This window comes from Cryptosporidium parvum, chromosome 5 (genome assembly GCF_000165345.1).
Source record: "Cryptosporidium parvum Iowa II chromosome 5, whole genome shotgun sequence".
NCBI classification, from domain to species: domain Eukaryota; phylum Apicomplexa; class Conoidasida; order Eucoccidiorida; family Cryptosporidiidae; genus Cryptosporidium; species Cryptosporidium parvum.
Window position 1 is genome coordinate 179,439 of NC_006984.1, and position 20,114 is coordinate 199,552.

A 20,114-nucleotide genomic window follows, 5' to 3' on the forward strand; every position below is an offset into this window, starting at 1 on the left:
TATGATATAATTAAATTATATTTTAATAATTTTTTTTTCAGAAAAAATGAATTTTGATGGAAATCTCCTTGTAATTAATAATATTTTAATTTCCAAAAATATTAAAATAAAATATCTCTATTGAAATTAATTAATAACTTTAATTTTTAGGTAAATAACATGTACACAATTTCATCGATAAGAAGTAGCAAATTTTCCAACCAAGAAAATGATGAGACAGACGAATTTGTTTCAAAATACGTCTTGGGACACAATAGTGATCGAAACATTGGGATTTTCAAAGGTGCTTTGAACTCAATGATTCAAAAAGGTAACTTTTCTTTTGGAGGAGGAGGAGGAGGAGGAGAAGGAGGAGAATTAGGACAATATGAAGATGATTTTGATGGAGGGTCTCGGCCTGATCGCAAAAAAGAACCAAAGAGTGAGGATGACAGTGGAAATAATACTAAAAAGGAAGAAATTGATGATGTAGATAATGATATGAATAATGAAATGGATGGAGATGATAAAGATAAAAACGATGATGATGATAATTCATCGGTAGAATCTTCATCATCAACTTCCGAGGAGGAAAATGGTAAAGATGATAGTGATGAAGAAACTGAAATGAATAATGGAAAATTTACTGAAGAAGCTAATGAGAATGATGAATCTGGAAGTGAAGAAGATGGAGATTTAGTTAGGAGGAGTTTAAGTGCAAGGAATAGTTTTACTGGTGAAAATCTAATGGAGAATGATTCAAAAATACCATGCATAAACTTAAAAATCTTGACTAAAGATGTATTAAAACATGTCATTGATTTTAACATTGATAGAAAAACCAATATTTTGAGTATTAAATTGGGGTGGCCGGTTATAAGATGCCCACATTATATTGATTTCTTACCTGTCTTAAAAAATTGTATTTTAAAGACAAATATCCAGTCAATTTCATGTTTGAAAAATGCAAGAATTACTAGGAACCAGAAAGAAACTTCAGACAAAAGTTTGTCTCAGTTTGAAGTTACCGTGGAGGGAACCAATGTAGGGCATATTTTTAAGATTTCGCCACGTTACATTAATCACGATAAAATTAGATTCAATGATATTCAAACAGTATATAAATATTATGGTGTTGAAGCTGCCAGGCATTGTATTATCAACGAGTTAAGGAACGTCTTTTCAGTGTATGGAATTAATGTTGATTATAGACATTTGACTTTGATTAGTGATTCAATTACAGCAAGTGGAAAATTAAGAGTATTCAATAGAATGGGAACAATTTCATACAATGTTTCACCATTCTTGCAGATGTCATTTGAAACTAGTATGAAATTTTTGACAGAAGCATGCTTGAGAGGCGCTTTAGATAATTTAAAAAGCCCAGCAAGCTCAATTTCAGTTGGGAAAATGGTTAGTGTTGGTACAGGGATTTCTCGTACATATACTAATTTCTACCAAAATAGTTTTGGTGGAAAAAGAAAAGATAAAGATGGATCCATTCAAAAAAAGACCAAGGATAAAAAAGAAAAGAATGATGATGAGACAAAGAAAGGTAAAAAAACAAGTAAGAAGGAAATAGAAAACTATTTTAAGTTTCTTTAATCGTTAGAATTCAGAAGTTAGGATAGTAATTGGGAAAATTTTTTCTTTTAAAAAAAAATTTAGTATGATTTATAATTGATATTAATTAATAATTACTTATTTGAATTAACTAAGGAAAGTATCAGAAAATTGCCAGAATTGAATAGTGTTGTCTTCTGAAGCGGATGCTACTAAAAGAGGGTCTCCGTGCTCATTTGGATTCCATGAAATACTTGTAATAGGAGCTGTGTGTCCATAATGGATAAAAATAGCATTTGGATCAAAGGAATCCTTTTGAGAATGAGCCTTGTTAGGATCTTCATATGTTTGGTTGTTCTGATTGATATTTTCGAGACCATTTTGTAAATATGCGTTATTTTCACTAGGATTGTGGTTTTTATATAAATCCCATACAACTACCTTGTTATCAACTCCTCCTGTCATTAAGATATTTGGAGACCATTTAGACCATTCCATGCAAATGATAGGCTTTTTAGAATGAAGGTTGAATGAAAATAGTTCTTCATTAAGATTCCTAAAATCCCAAATTTGAACAATTCCATCCAAATTACCAGTAGAAACCATGGTAGGAACAAATTGGTTAAAAGAAAGAGTGTTGATTCCAGATACTGTATTTTTAAATAGACTTGGGGAATTTTCGGATGAACTTCTTAGATCCCAAAGAGCAAAAGTTCCATCATCTGATACGGACCCAAATACTGATAGAGAAGAAGGATGCCATTTTAAGTCATTAACATCAGAATTGTGCCAGGAGATACTTTTTATTGGCTCCAAAATGGGTGGAGAATATTCAGATGATTCTTGTGAATCTGGATCAGCTTTATTATTATAGATAAAATGATTTTTTGCACTTGAGTTCAGAATCCCATTAGTATTTTTATTAAAATCCCAAAGATTGATAATGCGATCGCTTCCGCCTGAGATCAAATAATCATTTGAAGTACTATTTCCCCAATCCATTGCATACCCTTCCTTTGAGTGACCTTTTAGAAGAAGCTGGGGATGCACAAATTCATCAGTTGGGAATGACTCATGCTTAGAATAATCAAAAACTAAAATATCACCATTAACAACTCTACTGGCAATAATAAATGGATGTTCTGGCATATGTAATGCCTTATTAACTTCTTCTGGGTGATTTAATTTTGCCTTTACCTCAAATTGAACAATATTCATGTTTGTGTTTTCTGGATTATATGAATATTCAGCAAAGCTTTCAACATTCATTAAATCATCATTAGCTTCCAAGTCACCAATATGAACTTCAGCAATTATCAAATAATTGGGTTCTTGGTCGCTAGTATGAGTTCCATAGATGATTTTGTGAACAGAATAACTGCCATCTGCTGATTTATAAGAATTTGGGAGCCAATCAATAGTCAATGTTGGCCATTCCAATGTATAAGATAGCATTGTATCATATAGATATGGACAATTCCTTCTCCAAATGTATTGAATATCATCATCCACATTGTTATTAAGTGTCGTGGGTCCTTCGTTGCTCGTTAATGCTTGCATTTTGTTGTTTTGTATTCCTAATTTAATACAATATTATATCATAATCTTCTATTTGGTTTTAATTACAGATTTTAGTACAGTTTTAATCAGTAAATTATATATTAAAGTTGTTTATTTTCTTAAAGGTTGTTAGGAATTAAAATAAAACCCTCAAACCTGTTCAAAAAAGCCTCTACTGTATGTTAATAACTCAGAATCAATTAAATAGTATTATTCTACTTTTGTTTTAACTTGTTTGATTTTCTTGTTAATATTTAATTCGGAGGGTAACGTAAATCAAACTTAAGGCGCCAATGTGCATGTATTTAAATATGTAGTCAAAAATCTGAAAAATTGATAAATAAATGAATCTAGAGAAGTTTTTAAACCTTTTCCGGAAATTAAAAATATTTAAAGTTAAATTAGTTGCATTAAAAATAATAGGGTCTGTTTATATAAATTTCGTCCTTTTGAGTCTAATTTTATCAAAGAGTATTGTGGGGTGAATAATATATATTAAAGATGCATTATTTTAAAGGAAACAAAATAAAATGGAAGATGTTTAAAAAAAAACTTAACTTATTTTTGTCATTTATTTTACAGTTTATGACACTTTTGATCATTATAAGATGCACAGAAAAAAATAAAGCTACGCATGTTAGAGTTCAAGATAGAATAGAACCAATTAAATTAAATTTGGACGATAAAATGATAAAAAACTATACTACTTTAATAACAAGTGAAGCTTACCAAAGGTTAGTATTTTAATTAATCTGTTGGCTTTGATTATTTTTTTAATTTTTTTATTTTCAATTTAGTTTAAGCAACTATCCAATTTGGGAAGATACATCCGATACTGATATAATTGCCAGTAAAGAAAACAATTTTGAAGAAAATAATGCAAAAGAAGATTACGACATTAAAAGAGGATTTATAGATTTAGCAAAAAACATAACGCATGTTTATGGCAATATGATTCAATCTAATTTGGTTAATGAATTTCAAGATGATTATCAGATCCCAGAGCCCATTTTTGACGAAAATCCTGAATATTTCTCATTCCCTTATCAAAAGGATAGCATAGGGAATGAAGCAAAAATACTGGATGGGCTAAATAAGGTAAGTAAAATAAACAAGAATTTTGATAATGCTTAATAATAAATAGACGAAAAATGCTGTAAATCTTGGTAAAAATATTACAGTAATCAAACAAGATGATAGAGAGATGCTGAGAAATGCATTTCCAGAGGTAAGCTATAGTGCCAATAATTTTAACATCTAGAAATATCACTATATAAAGGACTTTTCAGTAAATTCAGGTGAAGAAGACTTTACGAATCAAAGTTTAAATTCTAAAAATGTAGAGGAGTTACTAAAGGTATGATTATATTCAATAAAAAATACTTCTAACACCTTATTTAATTTTTTAAAAATTTAGGAAACTAGAGCGAATCACCAAGATGAGCATGAGAGGATTCAAGAGTATTTGCAGAGTTTAAATATTACTTCACCGGTAAGATGAATCATTAGTATTCTAATAGCTTATATAATTTACCTAATATTAGAAAGTTACATCAAAAGTTGGTGATTTGTATGATTCTTATATTTTACTTTCAGCATCAGCTCAGGAGTATAATGATATTTATAACAATACAGTAAGTTTATTATATTATTGAGATTACAAATATTATTTCTTAAAAAAAGTTATATGGCAATAAGACAAAACAGCCTTTCTCAATTCCATTAAAGCCTTATTAGTAAGTGATAATGTTAAAATTAATAATATATTTTTAATTAAGATATTTCAATACAGCATTTGGGAAGGGATAGACAATTTATGGGATATTAAAATGTCAAAAACAACAACTCCAAGTCCAAAAACAAGAGAAGCATTAAACAAAATTGATAATTATAATTCATTCATTAGGTGGAAAAGAGAAGAACCATTCAGAGTTTATGATATGTGGTATGATGCGGTAAAAGAAAGAAAAGATGGGAGAAATTCAATCAGAAGAGAAGCAATCAAGCAAAGAGATAGAGTATTAGAAGAAAAAATGAACAAACAAAGAGCATTTTATTCACCTGCAAAAGAAAAATTTGATGATATAGGAAATGTAAGTTAATTAATTTTACATAACAATCAATATTCCATTAAATTTAGGCAACAGAATTAATGGCAGGACACATAGATAAAAGGTTTGGACAACTTTTCAATGAAGTCACTGAAATTATGGATAAAGAGGCAAAGGAAAGGTAAGATTAGACTAATTTATTTAATATTAATTGACTATTCGCTAATAATCAAATAATTTTCTATTATTTATAGAGAGCACAAATATTACGAGCATACTTTCAAAAATAAAATGGAAGAATTCTGTTCAATTTACCCAAACTGCTGTATAAATATGTCACAATGCCCTGAATTTGTATATAACTACATTCAAAAGGCAAGAATTCTTTTTTAGATATGTTTGATTAATTTCTTAGTTTTGTTTTCATGCACTTAAAAAAAAAGTTTTGGCGGGTAAATGCGCGCATCTAAAAAGAACTTAACGAAACCGATTTTAGCTGTAATATCCATGATAAATATTCGTTGAAAATTCATAATTTGAAATAAAAGGTTTTCAAAACTAATCTATATTTCCCCAGTTTGAATTTGAGTACATTAATTGTTCAAAGATCTCAAACATTACAAACAAAAATTAAGTTATTCTAAATTAAAATAAGCTCAAAAATATTATCAAAACTATTATTAATTCCAACAAAAAACTTTGTTAATATTACGGCAAGTTCAGTATTTAGGAAAGCAACCCATAGATTATTTATTTGTACAAAAAAACATCTTTTTTTCTTGAATAATAAATATTTCAAAATGGCTCCTTCGCTCAGAAAAAAACCAATTGAATTAAAAGGCATTGAATTATTAAGAAACCCCTTCTATAATAAGGGGTTAAGTTTCACTATGGAGGAAAGAAAGGAATACGGACTTGAAGGTTTGCTTCCTGCGAAGTATGAGACTATTGATGAGCAAGTTTCCAGACTATGGACTGCAATAAACAAAATTGACTCAAATATTGGCAAGTATACTTTTCTTGAGAATATCAGAAGTTCATCCTTTATTCTTTTCCACTCTCTTCTTGATAAATATTTTAAAGATTTAACTCCTTTGGTATACACGCCTACTGTTGGTGAAGGTTGTATCGAATTTTCAAGGAATCCAACCATTAGGAATTGGCTAGGTTCTGGCCTTTACTTGAATAAATCTCATAAAGGACGCATTTATGAAATTTTAAAAGACTTTAAAAGCGATGATATAGAAATCATTGTATTAACTGATGGTGGGAGAATTTTGGGATTAGGCGACCTTGGTCTTAATGGTATGGGTATTCCAATGGGTAAATTATCATTATATATTACATTGGGTGGAATAGACCCTTCTAAAGTATTACCAATTTCCTTAGATATCGGTACAAATACTAATGATATTTTAAGCGATAAATATTATTTAGGTATTTGCGAAAAAAGGATAGATAATGATGAATACTTTCCATTGATGGATGAGATCACTAAAGCAATTTTCAAAAGGTGGCCAAACACCGTTCTTCAATGGGAAGACCTTACAACTTCAAGAGCAATTGATATTTTGGATATCTATCAAGATAAATTTCGTTGTTTTAATGATGATATCCAAGGTACTGCAAGTATTGTTTTAGCAGGTTTAGTTAGCTCACTTAAAATTGCCGGGAAGAATTTCGAAGATCAAAGAATTCTTATTTGTGGAGCTGGTTCTGCATCAATTGGTATTGTTAATTTAATTATTAAATCTATGGAAATTAAGGGAATACCTTATCAGTCTGCATTGGAGAAATTTTGGCTTGTTGATTCTAAAGGATTAATAACCAATTCAAGAGATTTAAATAGTTTAGACAAATTCAAAGTGCCTTTTATCAGGAAAAATATTGACAGGAGTATTACTGACTTGGTAGAAATTGTTGAATTGGTTAAACCAACAATTTTATTGGGTGTTTCTGGCCAAGGGGGAATTTTTAATGAACAAGTAATCAAGACTATGGCATTAAATGTTGAAAGACCAATTGTTTTCGCTCTAAGCAACCCTACCAATAAAGCAGAGTGTAATGCCTCTGACGCGTATAAATGGACGAATGGTAAAGTTATTTTTGCTAGTGGGAGTCCAATGAACCCTATCAAGGCAATTGATGGCACCGAGTTTATTCCATCTCAGTGTAACAATATGTATGTGTTTCCTGGAATTGGTCTTGCTGCTCAAATCGGCCAGCTTTCTCACATTCCCGATATTTGCTTTATTGAAGCGGCATACTCAGTTTCTAACTTTATTCATATAGATTCCAATTCTAATATTTTATTCCCACCGCTTACTGCTTCTGTTGGAAGAGAAATTTCTGCATCAATTGCAGCTGATATTATTCTTAGAGCAAAAGAAATGAACATCATCAATAAGAGTGTATGCCCAGATTTACCTTTGGATAATAGGGAAAACATCCTCAATTATATTAAAGATAGAATGTGGCTTCCTTATTAATAATGAATTATTTTCTAATAATTTCTATTAACTAACATTTTTTTTCCTTATCTTTCATATTTTGATATTCGCACGATCTTATATTTATTTAAATCTTTGCTCATCCAAATACTACGTTGCTTAACTCCTTAGGTTCAATTCCTAGCACAATAGGCACCGGTACCCTTTCTGCAGAAAATATTGATTCCCAAAAATATGCAAAATGATCTAAAGTTTTAGTTGGAAATTAGGAATAATGGATAATTTTTTCTTCTGAAGTTGAACTTCAGAGTAGTAATTTTTCAACTTACTAATTTCTATGCCATAAGCAAATATTCTCTCATTAATGCTAGGGCTAAACTCAAGAATTACTCCAACATCATCAAGTTGAGTTTGAAAGGATACTATTGGAACCATATCTCGGCCAATCCCTGCCCCTGCTAAAACGAAAGATCTTCCTAATCTTCCTGCTCCAGCTCTAGTAACAATTGTTGGGTCATCTTTCCCAGGAAATGTTGAACTTAATAATAGTTGCCACCCATTTCCCCAATTACCTAAAAAATCAGTTGTTCTTGTCGAAAAATTTCTTACAACCGTAAATTGATATCCTCTTAATCCAAATGCAAAACCATATGATTTATTTTTAACATTAGTTGCAACATCAACAAATAAAGTTTTGAAGGATGCAATTGCCTGAATAATTATTAGAATTTTGATAGCAAACAATAAACCATTAAACTTACCTCTGTTGAAAATTGCTGTCCCACAATTACCTCTTTTTGTGAGAAACTATGTCTCAAAGATAGGCCTATTTCTCTAACAGAAATATGTTGTGCATATTCTCTTAAACCAAAAGAAACCAATGTTGATGAAATAAAGTATCTAGCTTGTAAATCAACTCCCCATGCATTAATTGTTGAAGATCTATCAACTCTTACTCCGTATAAACCTTGGGTATATCCAAAAGTTAAAAATCTGCCAAGTTGGGCTAACCTTTTTCCTGATAAATACGATAAAATTGCCCTATCGTAGGAAAACCCCAGAGTAGCAGCTTCTTCAACGTAAGATTCTCCTAAAAAAGCAAAAGCAAAATTGGTTCCAACTCTCACAAAGTTACCATTATTTCCGACAAGTGGTGCATATCTTATCAACCAATCTCTCCATAAAATGTTTTGGAAAACTGAATGTATCATTGGTTCGCTAGGCAATCTTCTACTATACAAGTTTGAATCAGATTTTGACACAAATTGGTCATTTTCTCCATTACCAAGACTTTCAGGAAAATTTTTTTGTAAGTTTTGGTTATTCAAACTTTCAGCATTTTCCTTATTGAATAACAAATATGATTTATTACCTGATCCTCCACTGATACTTTCTCTTCCAATTTTCGGAGTGTTCAAAATTGATTTACCAGTGATTTCAGAACGCAAACCAACAGTATTAGGTTGAATGTTAATAACCTCAGTTTGATCTAGTCTTGAATTAGGATCAAAACTCCATTGCCCCTCCATAAGCATTCTTCTTGTTGGTGTATTAAAATAATCACTCCATTTCCTCTCTGACCACTCTTTATGGTTTGTTTTGATCTCTTCCCTTTCAACTTTATTGTTAAATTCCCTGTTAAAGTCCGTCCATCTCTTTTTTGGTTCTGAATTAATATATAAATTTTTATTTGTATTGGAGTCATCTAATTTAGGAGGCAAACATCCTTGAGATTCTAATGTTTGCTTTTGTCTGTATAACTTAATTGCACATCTCATTGTTATGTTTTGATTGGAAATATTTGGAAGAAGGCTCCATTTCTCATCTGATAGTGAAAATATTAGAAGAGTTTCAATATTCACAAGTATACTTAACTTGACTCCTTGCACAGGACACCCGTTTTTTACTATGATATTGAAATAATCTATAATAGACATTCTTTCAAATTCATTTTCAATTGTTCTCATCCCGGTTTTTTCATTGGTATTAACTGATTGATTATCATTTTTCTGAGTTAAATTTGTTTTGTATTCACAATAGCTTGGCCAAAGATAAATTTTTCTAATATAATCTGTATTTTCTCCATTATCTTTCACATCCAATTTATTGAAAAAAATATGTTCATCTTCATCATTTGGGACATTTATATTATTTTTTATTCCAGCTGTGAAGATTGATGATAGCAACATACCAAACATGGAAGAGTCTCTTAAATCATTATCTATTAAATATTTACCATCTCCGACTATTTTTCCTTGTAATTTTCCGGATTCAGACCTGTACAAAAGTCTTCCCCTTACGGATTTATACCATCTAGCATTTGAATAACATTGAGAATGAAAGTCATCAAATTCTTCAGAATCGTCACTTATTTTGGATATACAAACTGATATTATTGATAATGCTGAAGGAAGGTCAATTTCATCATTCAGATTATTCTTAGACCTTGAGTCCCAGTCAACTGTTCTTACATTTCTTACGTTTGAAATATTCTTGTTTGTGCTAATTCCATTTCTATTTTTAACTTGATCTTTCTCTTCTATCCACAATCTTTTATCAAATGGATCTATTTTATATACTCTATACCTATATTTATCTGTAATAAATTCATATACAAATTCGCAGTCTTTGTTTTTTGGAAAGTTTAACATTAGTGAATCAATTTTCTTGTTTCCTAATTGTTAATTAATAGAATTATACAATTTTTTTATAACAATTACTATTAATTTATTTTTTGGAATTGTTATTTTTTCCCTCAAACTTACCACTTATTTCGTAAAATGAATTCGAAATTACAGCCTTTCCGCTGCATGCAATATTTAAACCTTTAGAATAGAGTTGCCCATTATAATTTTGCTCAAAAAAATTGTCTAGAAAATCCTCGGTAATAACTGGAACCTCCCTACCATTAATTGATTTAATTTTTTCATTCAATATCTTAGAAACATTTTTAGTAATTGGTATACCCACAATTACACCATCTTCACTACACCATGCTGAAGGTGGTACTTCCTTTGGTATTCCGAGCTTTTTCAACCAATATTTGCTAAATTTATGTAGTTCATTTGTACTAGACCCTCTTGTACGATTTACAGTATTCTTTTCTTTGGTTTTAAATTTCTTCTCGAAATCATTTTTTTCATAAATTCTATTTGCTTGAATGTTTTCAGCGAATAAATTTAGTTCTCCCGAATTTGGTATATTTTTATTAAGTTCTTGAAAGTTTTTATAATTGAATAATGTACCAAAGTCTCTTGTTGGAGTAAAATTGTTGTTATTCGATAGACTTTTGCCAGATTTTATGGAAAAAATTATTAAATTAAAATACAAAATTAAATGTTTTTTACATTTCAAAAATAATTTCATCCATTTGAATTACATTTGATTTATTTTTTTTACAATTACAATGACTGTAAAAACATTGAAATTGAAAAACTTTGAAATTCCAGCTTGATTATAATTTCTAATTGAACTATTTATGCAAAATAAATCTACAAGTTTTCATTATATTTTATTTTTATAACTTAAATTTGCATGCTCGCATTTATGACAAGTATAAATTAATATAATAATATATAAATCTACTCTATCGTTTTAGTACCTAAATAACATTTATTTTTTTTTTTAAATATTAAAAAGTTGATATTACTAATCTTTAAAGTAATTTTTCTTCTTCTCTTTCTTCATTCTTGTTTCCAATTCATTTATATTCTAAAGAATTGTTATTTGATATATTTTTTCCTATAGTTGCAAAAACTTACCGTCCACGGAATGTGCACCCCTAAAAATACCCAAGTTGATAATATTCCTCCAACTAGTGGAAATATTTTTGGATAGATAAAAAAATGAGCCTAGACAAATAATAAAAATGCGATTTCAATGAATTAATAACTAACCTCATCTTGTGGTAATTCAATGAAAATTCGGAATCTTTTTGAACCAACAATAAATGATCGAACATCATTGGGATCAGCTGTAGAAAAATGAATAGGGAATCCAGTAAATGTTGACATAGGAAATGTTGGGAAATTAATGGCTTGCCAATCGTAATAAAGCTGTTCCATTCTGTAATACCAGTTCCATTTTGAAATCTGGTCATTAATGTACTTTAAGGGTCTATTCAATTTCCTCCAAGGGGGAGGTTCAATATCTTCATCCTCATCAATATCTTGTGATTCAGAATTAGCTTGAGTATTATTTTTTGATTTTTCGTCCTCTCTTGTGGTAGTTTTACTTTCTGATTCTTGCTCCGGAATATTTTCTTTTTGAGAATCTTTATTTGCCTTATCCTTTTCCTTTTCTGGTTTTTTCCAATTAGAGATTTTTGCCTTCATCCCAATTTTAGATAAATTTACCCCTTCGTCCGGCAATTCTGGTTCAATTTCTAAATTATCTGCCATTTCATCATCGACTAGAGCATTCCAATACTTCATGTCATTTTCTATCTTTTCTAAATCTTTTTCGTTTTCTAATAATTTTTTTTCCTCAAGGTCAATTATTTCATTCTCCATATTTTGTTTAATGTCAGTTTCCAAATTATTTTTCTTTGAAGGAATTTCTCCTAAGAAAAATGATGAGCTATTATTTTCATTACTTTTCGATTTTGAAATTATATTTGCACCCGAATGAATATTTGGGGGAATATTCGAAACATTGAATTTTTGGTCTCCTTTCAGAGATTTAGTTAAAGCTTGGGTCTTATTTTCATTAGTTTGAATTGTATCTGAGTTATCGAAAAACGAATGATAAGAACTCATTTTATTTGGGTTTGCTGACTTATTTACAGGATTTTTGACAAATTGTTGGGCATTATTTCCAAAGTTGTTCATATTAATGTTCTGATTATTTAAGTTATTTGTTGCAAGTTGTGAATTTTGATCATACTGTAATGAAGGGAACTCTGATTTAAAGTCCCTTCCTACTGCATTTTGATTGTTCGAATTATAAGAAGCATTTATTGCCATATTTGTATAACATTGGGGAACTAAGTTATCATTGGATTTATTATGATTAGGATTACTTTCCGCTTTATTTTCAAGATTTCCATAGAAATTAGCATTAAAGAAGTCAACTTGAGGATCTTGACCAGAATAATTACCCTCGCTTCCTAGAGTTATTTTTCTTGTAACAACCATATCCTCAAAGTTTGACTTTTTCTTCATCTTAAGGATCTTTTTCTGTTCCTTTTCTTGTTTTTCTTTCATTTCTTTTTCTTCTTTAATGATCATTTCCTTAGTCTTCAAAGCTGACCATGCTGTGTGGTTGTCTGGAGGACCAGGATCATACAAAGGATCTAAAGATAATTTGAATTCCAATAAAGTCAAATAAGCATTAATTCTTTCTTCAAGTTCTGAGCTTCTATCGAATAATGTATCCTTTCCCAATTTTTGTCTGTTTAATACAATATTTTCTTCAACTGAAACTGATATTGACTCTTCTAATTTTTCAACAGCTCTTCCTTGCAGCGGTGGTTCTATGATCAAATCCTGGAAGATATTTTCTGGTTTTGATCCACAGAATGTTCTCCATTTATAGGGATTATTTAAATCATATGTGATCAAAGCAGGGTGGTGATTGCCCAGATTACCCCAAACTTGCCTATTATTAAAAACCAATTCAATTGTACTATAGGGTACATATGAAATAAGTTCTGGAGTCAAAAATCTTTTATCTGGAATAATGGGTATATTCTTAATGTATTCTGTGATAACTTTTTTAATAATATCTAAACTAGTATTTTGGAACTTAATTTTGTCAGATTTTCGATTGCCAATATCTTCTTCATCTTCTTCAGCAGGATTATTGTATTCTACCTCTTTTGGATCAATTTTTATGTCTGGAACCAAAAATTCACCCCAAATATCTATACCCATGTTTTCATTGGCATGCGTTTCAACATATTTAACTTGCCCTGTTTGTTTCAACCATTCAAACCATTGCTGCAAATATAGCCCGTTGTAGTATTCTCTTTCCTTCTCAAACATTTCGACCCTTGAGCTATCGTCAGGAACTTCTACATCATTATTATCATTATTTACTGACGGCATGACCTCTGCATTTTGTTGAAATGGATTTCTCATTGAATAATACGGATCTATTCCATACCTACAAGGAAGTACATATCTTTGTTTATTTGTAACTTCCCAAAATTGAACATGACCAAATCTGTGTCTAGTCATGACCCACATATGTTCTAGCGTCCCATTTTCGATTGTACCTTTACATACATATGCATCGAATCCGATCCCTAATAAACAACTACAAAACATTAATACATGATCTCCAATACTTCCCTTTTTTGATAATAAGAACAAATTAGGAGGAGTAAGTTCTGGAATCTTCCCTGGTGGTTTAATTTGACTTTCCAATGTTATATACATAAAATTGTTAATCCAATGCAACAAACTTCCTTCATTTGATATCAAATTTGGAACTGCAATAGGAGATATATATGAACATAATGGAAAAATCTCTTCAGTTTGTGGATGTCTCTGTAATACATTGAAATTTCTTTTATCAGGCGCAGATGAAAACCATTGCTTATAAATCCCTTTCCATTTGTGAAAATCACGGTTCCATCTATTTCCTAGTTGTTTCCAAATATTGCTGATTGCTTTAGTTGATGGTGGAGCAGGAATCACAACATCAGCAGGGAATGGTGGAATAAAGAACATCTCAAAATGAATACTTGGTTTTATAACACTCTTCCCAAATCCTTTTGATTGTAGTAACATATTCATATTGAGTACTAAAGTATTATAGGGAAGTGTATATAAAGTATTGTTGACAAAAATATTATCATCGTTTTCAGCTCTGTCACCTTCTTGATCAAAATTTGGTTTCCCATCAGCTCTTCTAGATCGTTTATCTATTAACCCTTCAGCTAAACATCTAAAATCTTCTTTTCCAAGGGTGTAAATTTTATTTAGATTGACTTCTCCTGATCCCAATAAGATGGATGATGTATCACTTCTATTCCAAACTTCAATCTTTAATGGGCCTTTACAGAGTAAGTCGATCGGTAAACATTTTCTCCTAAAGCTTGGAATCAAAAGTTCTCTTTGATCCAAAATTCTTACAGGAAAGTACAAATTTTGGTTATATACTGGCCTCCTTGTTTTTTCTCTGACTGAAGATGTATTAACAACTCCATCCCAAGTAACTTTTACTATAGGGTCAGAAGTACCCGTTACTCCATCTGCAGCAGCTAAATTATCACACTTGAAGAGCCTAAAGACCAAATACCTTTCATTTATATTTAACTGAGAAACCAATGCTGCTCCTGAAGCAACTTGAGACGGCCTACTTCTAATATTTTCATTAGGTTGGCCTGTGCTCTTTGAATAGCAAAAAACATTACCAATGATTTCCCCTCCAACAATCTTGTAAATATCGATTGTTATTCTCTTAATTATCGTTTTAACTAAGGGATAACTTTCTACAGATGCTAAAGAAATCATTGCAGCTCCTATTACAGAAGGTCCAAATTTTAAATAAGCTAACACTTCTACTATTATATATGCATTTCTTAACTGACATCTCGTTCCAGTAAATACAAACTCGCAAACTGACTTCCAATAACCTCCAGTAGAATATGGAGTAATCATAGTTTCTGCATTGATAAATATTAATGTTTAAAGAAATTTATTACATTTCAACTTACTCCTAGAAGACATTCCTGAAGTTATATCATTATTTAAAGGTACCTTTAGTCTCAAAAATTTGGGTGCTTTTTTAATTTCAATAGGAAGTTTCTTATTAGGAATAAAACTCCAATTTTCCAAGGAAATATCAAAATCAAAAATTTCTTGTAACTGTAAAGTTACTCTGCTTCTATGCACTTCAAAACTTTTTTGGTTAAGATCTTTACGAGGTTTTCCATCCTTTCCCAAAGGTGCAGGAAGATGCTTTTTAAACATTAAATGAGTTTCTGGATCGTTTTCCAGTACATCTTTGAGTGTAAGTTTGACTGAAGCAAGCAGTTGGTTGAAAGTAAAGGTTCCAATTGTCCAGAGCTTAATGGATATTTGAAACATCTCTAATTCAGAATACGATATATATAAGATCTTTTTTGGCCAAACGATAATCGGGAAAGTTAATACTTTTACTTCTCCTGGTTTTAATAAAGTCGCAGCTGTATAAACCATCATTCTCTTTAAAGTTCCTTCGTAGTTTCTCTCTGGATTAACATGCCCAAATTCAATAACATAGAAGAATTCTTGTGGTGTATTTTCTAGATTTTCACTAGTATGAATAAAAAAAGAAGCTTCCCATACTCTGAGTTTCTTCATATAATCAACCTCGAATTCAAATCGTTTTTGCAGAAATCTGGATTCATCAACTTTTTGTTGCTCAACATCATATTCATCAAAATCGTCCTCCGCAGCAGCATCAAAAGCTTCTGAATCTTCGCGTTCATCATCTGAGTCATGTTTTTTTTCCATTTCAATATCTTGTCCCATTGGTTTACCTATTTTTTTTTGACTTCTGTAACCCTTCAAATCGAATAAAGGAACTTCAAATCTACTTTGGTCTAAAAGATAAAATATAATTGATCTATTTCAACTAATTCAAAGTAAACTTACCAATCACATTTTCTTCAAATTCCACCTCACCTTTGAAGTCTAACCTCCAAATCTCGCCTTCATCAAATCCTGCATTTTTAAGCACTTCCTTATTTATTTCTTTTTTGTTTTTCTTATTCTTCTTTTTAACCATCTTTAGATGCTTAATAACTTAAACAAAAACTAATCTATGGAAATCCTTTCAATTTTATATTTCTCTTATTTCGATTAATTTTTTTAATCTTATTATTCAACATGTAGATCAGCTTCATGTTCAGAACCCCACAGCTACCGCCAAATCCAGGTATGACTTTATTATTTTAAAAACATTGCATGCAGTTTTGCACCTAGAATAAATTGAATAGTTTTTTTTTAGAATGTTCATAGGATTAATTTAAAATTTTTATTCATTAGTGATTCTTATGTGTTAAAACAAACGATTATATCAGGGTTTGATTTATAAAACACTATATTTTCTGTAATATCATTTTCCAAACATCAATATCAGAGAATTCGAATGGAAAGGGCTTACCATCTTTTCTGTTTTGGAAACTATTATTTCTCTAAAAGTTAGAATATAATTTCTTGGAGAGAACTATACCATTTTATCTTGTTTTAAAATGCAAAGTAAAGTCATTTTTAGGATCTTGGTATTGATCATTTCGGTGATTGGATCCTTATACTCAATAATTCAATTAATGCTAAAGGAGCTATCAAGTAACAAAAATATTCAAGAGGTTAGTCATTCAAGGAGGCTAATAAGTGAACCTTACAGTGAAAGTATTAATGAACAAAATGATCAAGATTGGAAAGAACTAAAGCTAATAATTCCAAATCATTCTCAAATTAACCAGCAGGAAAAAAATGGTAATTTGATTGAGTTTAAAGTTTATATATACTCAGCATATTATGATTGGAGAATAGATAGGATACGAATAAATTCACTTATCCCATCGAATTTTTATGATCGAATAGAAATGGAATGTGCAATAATCTTGGACAAAAATATTTACACAGGAACTATTAAAAAAGTGATTCATAAGGAGCACCATAATAAAGAATATGTATCATCGACTTTACTCTGCGAAATTGCAAAAAATGAAATTAAATTTGAGGATATTTCAAGGAAAGTTTTGATAACAATTTTGGAAAATGGAAACAGCACAAATAAATCAGAAATATGGATAACTCTAAAAAAAATTCCAAAAAATAGCTCTAATAATCATGAGCTGACTGTTTGTGTGAGACCTTGGTGGGGAGAGCCAATAAAGAATGGAAACTTGGGAAATAAACAAAAATTTAACAATTCAGGGTTAATGCTTGAATTTATTAATTCATATTTATTCTTAGGAGCAAATAAATTTTATTTATATCAAAATTACTTGGACATTGACGAAGATGTAAGAAATATAATAAATTATTATTCTAATATCAAAAATGTTTTGGAAATTATTCCATACTCATTACCAATAATTCCATTTAAACAAGTTTGGGATTTCGCACAAACAACAATGATACAGGACTGCCTACTAAGAAATATTGGAAAAACAAAATACTTGTTATTCGTAGATACCGATGAATTTGTATTTCCAAACTTGAAAAATTATAACTTAATGGATTTTTTAAATTTATTAGAAGCCAACAATCCTTATTATAAAAACAAAGTCGGGGCAATGTGGATTCCAATGTATTTTCATTTTTTAGAGTGGGAATCTGATAAAAATAATTTGAAGAAATATTCAACAATTGAGAAAAAAATTAAGAAAAAGATGGCAAATATTGAGTTTGTTCTATATCGTAAAACATGTAGAATGTTAAGTTCTGGAACAAAAAAAAGTGACAAGACGAGAAGAAAAGTTATTATTAGACCTGAAAGAGTTTTGTATATGGGTATACATGAAACAGAAGAGATGCTAAGCAAAAAATTTCATTTCATTAGAGCTCCTGTAATTAATGTGGGTGGAGGAAACGAACTAAGTATATATTTACATCATTATAGAAAAGCAAAAGGTATTGTAAACAATGATCCCAAACAAAGAGAACTTGTGAATATGTATTTAGAAAATGTTTGTTCAGATAAGCTGTTAGATTCAGGGGGAGATTCCATTCAAGATGGAGTAATTGTCGACAATACTGTTTGGGAGATATTTGGAACACACTTATACCAGATAATTTTTGAGCATATTAAAGAAATCCAAGATATGTACACAAATAAGGAAATAATTAATGGAAATAAAAATTTAAGTGTTGAAGAATTACATAATTAAAGAATAATAACTATAATTAAATAAGAATGAGTAATAAATCATTTTCTTGGTATTAATTTGGTTTTTCTAGTTCTGAAACATTATGTGGATGGTTCAATAAGATGTGCCTAAAAAAGGAAAAGAAGCAATCAATAGCTAACAGAATGATTACAATCCAAGTCAATCGGTTAGCATGTGTAGTTTGATACTCTTCGGTAATAACTTTCAAGAGTTCTTGCATCATTACTATTCGTCTGTTAAGGACTTGAAGCCTCTCGGAAATTTCCAAGTATTCTTGGAGATTCCTCCAAACTGAATGAAATTTATAATTATGCCAAAAAATTTCAGGTATATCAAGAAAATCCTCAACTAAATTAACTGAAATTTGATAAGAATACAATTCAGAAAATCTTTTCCTTACTTGAGGAACCTCTACCTTAAATTCCTCTTCAATAACGCTAGAAGCTCCAACCTGGGCAAGTTTTAGTGGCAAATATTTAATGTTTTCAACACAATCCTCAATGAAGTCTTCAAACAAAGAAAGTCTTATACTCTGACCAATTGCAAGGGAGGCTGCAAGTTTTTCCTCTGAGCTTCTAGTTTTCAAAGTAACAATATCAGAAATTACTTTCCGGTTATTTCTATAAAATCTGCTGTATGCAAAATTGCCATAATTAAAAAGCATAGTGTAGTACTGACAATTTTTGGAGTATTTTCCAACAAACCCCCCAAATGAATATAGAGAGAGGAATGTAATAATATCTTCAAACCTTTCATCTGAATGCTTTGGAGAGTTCAAATGCGTTAGAGAGTCTGATGTAACTTCTTCATTGCTCCAAGCGACGATTACTCCATTTTTAAATATAAAAATAGGGTTTTCAAGCCTTTTCCAATAATTTTCATCGTTCGAATAGCACTCCCCTCGTTCTATTATTTCGTCATTGTAAATATCTTCAAGTTTAGACGGAATTACGGGTTTTGATGGATTTTCATTCTGAAATAAAGAATATTCTTCATAACTGGAGTATTGTTTTGAATATCTGGAATCTAATAATTTTGCTCTATCTTCGATATTAGAGAATTTTTTTTCAGACCCTTTCCAATTGGTCATTTCATCACAACCAACCATGTGGTTTTTAGGATTATCCTCAATTGTACGCCTTCTACCAGACCTTCCGAGTATCATTTTAATTGACGGATATATACCAGCAGGAAAAAGAACCTTTCCTAGTCGCCCTTGAGTTGCCCAGGTAATTTCAATTTTATCGAAATATGGGTTTAAATCAAAGACTAATATACTTTTTTCCTTATCCACGTACCAGTGACAATAGTTATGTTTGTCAAGGGCGGATCTAATACTCTCTAAATTGTATCCTTCACACAAACAAAACCCTCGAATTACATTAAAGCTTTCTGATAACTCTGGGTATTGAAATTTAGGAGATTTACTCTCTATTGGATTTATTGAGCCATTTCTATTTGAAAATTCGGATGCTTCTGAACTAAATTTAGTGCTACGCCATTTAGAAGATCTCCATCCCCTTCTTTCTGCTCTACTAGTAAAGTTTGTTCTATTTGATGCTATATTTGAATAGTTTGTTCTCTCATTGGGTGAACAATTATTATTAAATTGGCTACCTGCTATAATTTTGCCTTCTAAGTAATTATTTACTTTAGGTGTATCCATATTATACTAAACTC

The 20,114-nt window shown here is 30.4% G+C and overlaps 7 protein-coding genes across 7 annotated transcripts; 2 read left to right on the forward strand and 5 right to left on the reverse strand.

Annotated features, from left to right (window-relative positions):
- Window positions 1-1,689: 1,689 nt before the first annotated feature.
- Window positions 1,690-3,102, reverse strand: cgd5_740 (WD repeat protein; the record flags this gene model as incomplete). The annotated part of the gene is made up of 1 exon (XM_626028.1): window positions 1,690-3,102. The coding sequence occupies one exon, from the start codon at window positions 3,100-3,102 to the stop codon at window positions 1,690-1,692; it is 1,413 nt and encodes a 470-aa protein (XP_626028.1).
- A 2,695-nt stretch (window positions 3,103-5,797) lies between these two features.
- cgd5_750 (Mdh; malate dehydrogenase (oxaloacetate-decarboxylating)(NADP+)) lies at window positions 5,798-7,642 on the forward strand (the record flags this gene model as incomplete). Its single annotated transcript, XM_626029.1, has 1 exon — window positions 5,798-7,642. A coding segment is annotated over one exon (1,845 nt), but the record flags the coding sequence as incomplete, so codon positions are not given.
- A 683-nt stretch (window positions 7,643-8,325) lies between these two features.
- Window positions 8,326-10,254, reverse strand: cgd5_760 (hypothetical protein; the record flags this gene model as incomplete). The annotated part of the gene is made up of 1 exon (XM_626030.1): window positions 8,326-10,254. One exon carries the CDS (start codon window positions 10,252-10,254, stop codon window positions 8,326-8,328), a length of 1,929 nt encoding a protein of 642 aa, XP_626030.1.
- A 76-nt stretch (window positions 10,255-10,330) lies between these two features.
- cgd5_770 (hypothetical protein containing a signal peptide) lies at window positions 10,331-10,969 on the reverse strand (the record flags this gene model as incomplete). Its single annotated transcript, XM_626031.1, has 1 exon — window positions 10,331-10,969. The coding sequence occupies one exon, from the start codon at window positions 10,967-10,969 to the stop codon at window positions 10,331-10,333; it is 639 nt and encodes a 212-aa protein (XP_626031.1).
- Window positions 10,970-11,487: 518 nt separating this feature from the next.
- Window positions 11,488-16,065, reverse strand: cgd5_780 (hypothetical protein; the record flags this gene model as incomplete). Its single annotated transcript, XM_001388221.1, has 1 exon — window positions 11,488-15,210. The coding sequence occupies one exon, from the start codon at window positions 15,208-15,210 to the stop codon at window positions 11,488-11,490; it is 3,723 nt and encodes a 1,240-aa protein (XP_001388258.1).
- Window positions 16,066-16,787: 722 nt separating this feature from the next.
- On the forward strand, window positions 16,788-18,434 carry cgd5_790 (conserve protein having a signal peptide; the record flags this gene model as incomplete). The annotated part of the gene is made up of 1 exon (XM_626032.1): window positions 16,788-18,434. The coding sequence occupies one exon, from the start codon at window positions 16,788-16,790 to the stop codon at window positions 18,432-18,434; it is 1,647 nt and encodes a 548-aa protein (XP_626032.1).
- A 52-nt stretch (window positions 18,435-18,486) lies between these two features.
- cgd5_800 (hypothetical protein) lies at window positions 18,487-20,100 on the reverse strand (the record flags this gene model as incomplete). Its single annotated transcript, XM_626033.1, has 1 exon — window positions 18,487-20,100. One exon carries the CDS (start codon window positions 20,098-20,100, stop codon window positions 18,487-18,489), a length of 1,614 nt encoding a protein of 537 aa, XP_626033.1.
- Window positions 20,101-20,114: the final 14 nt, after the last annotated feature.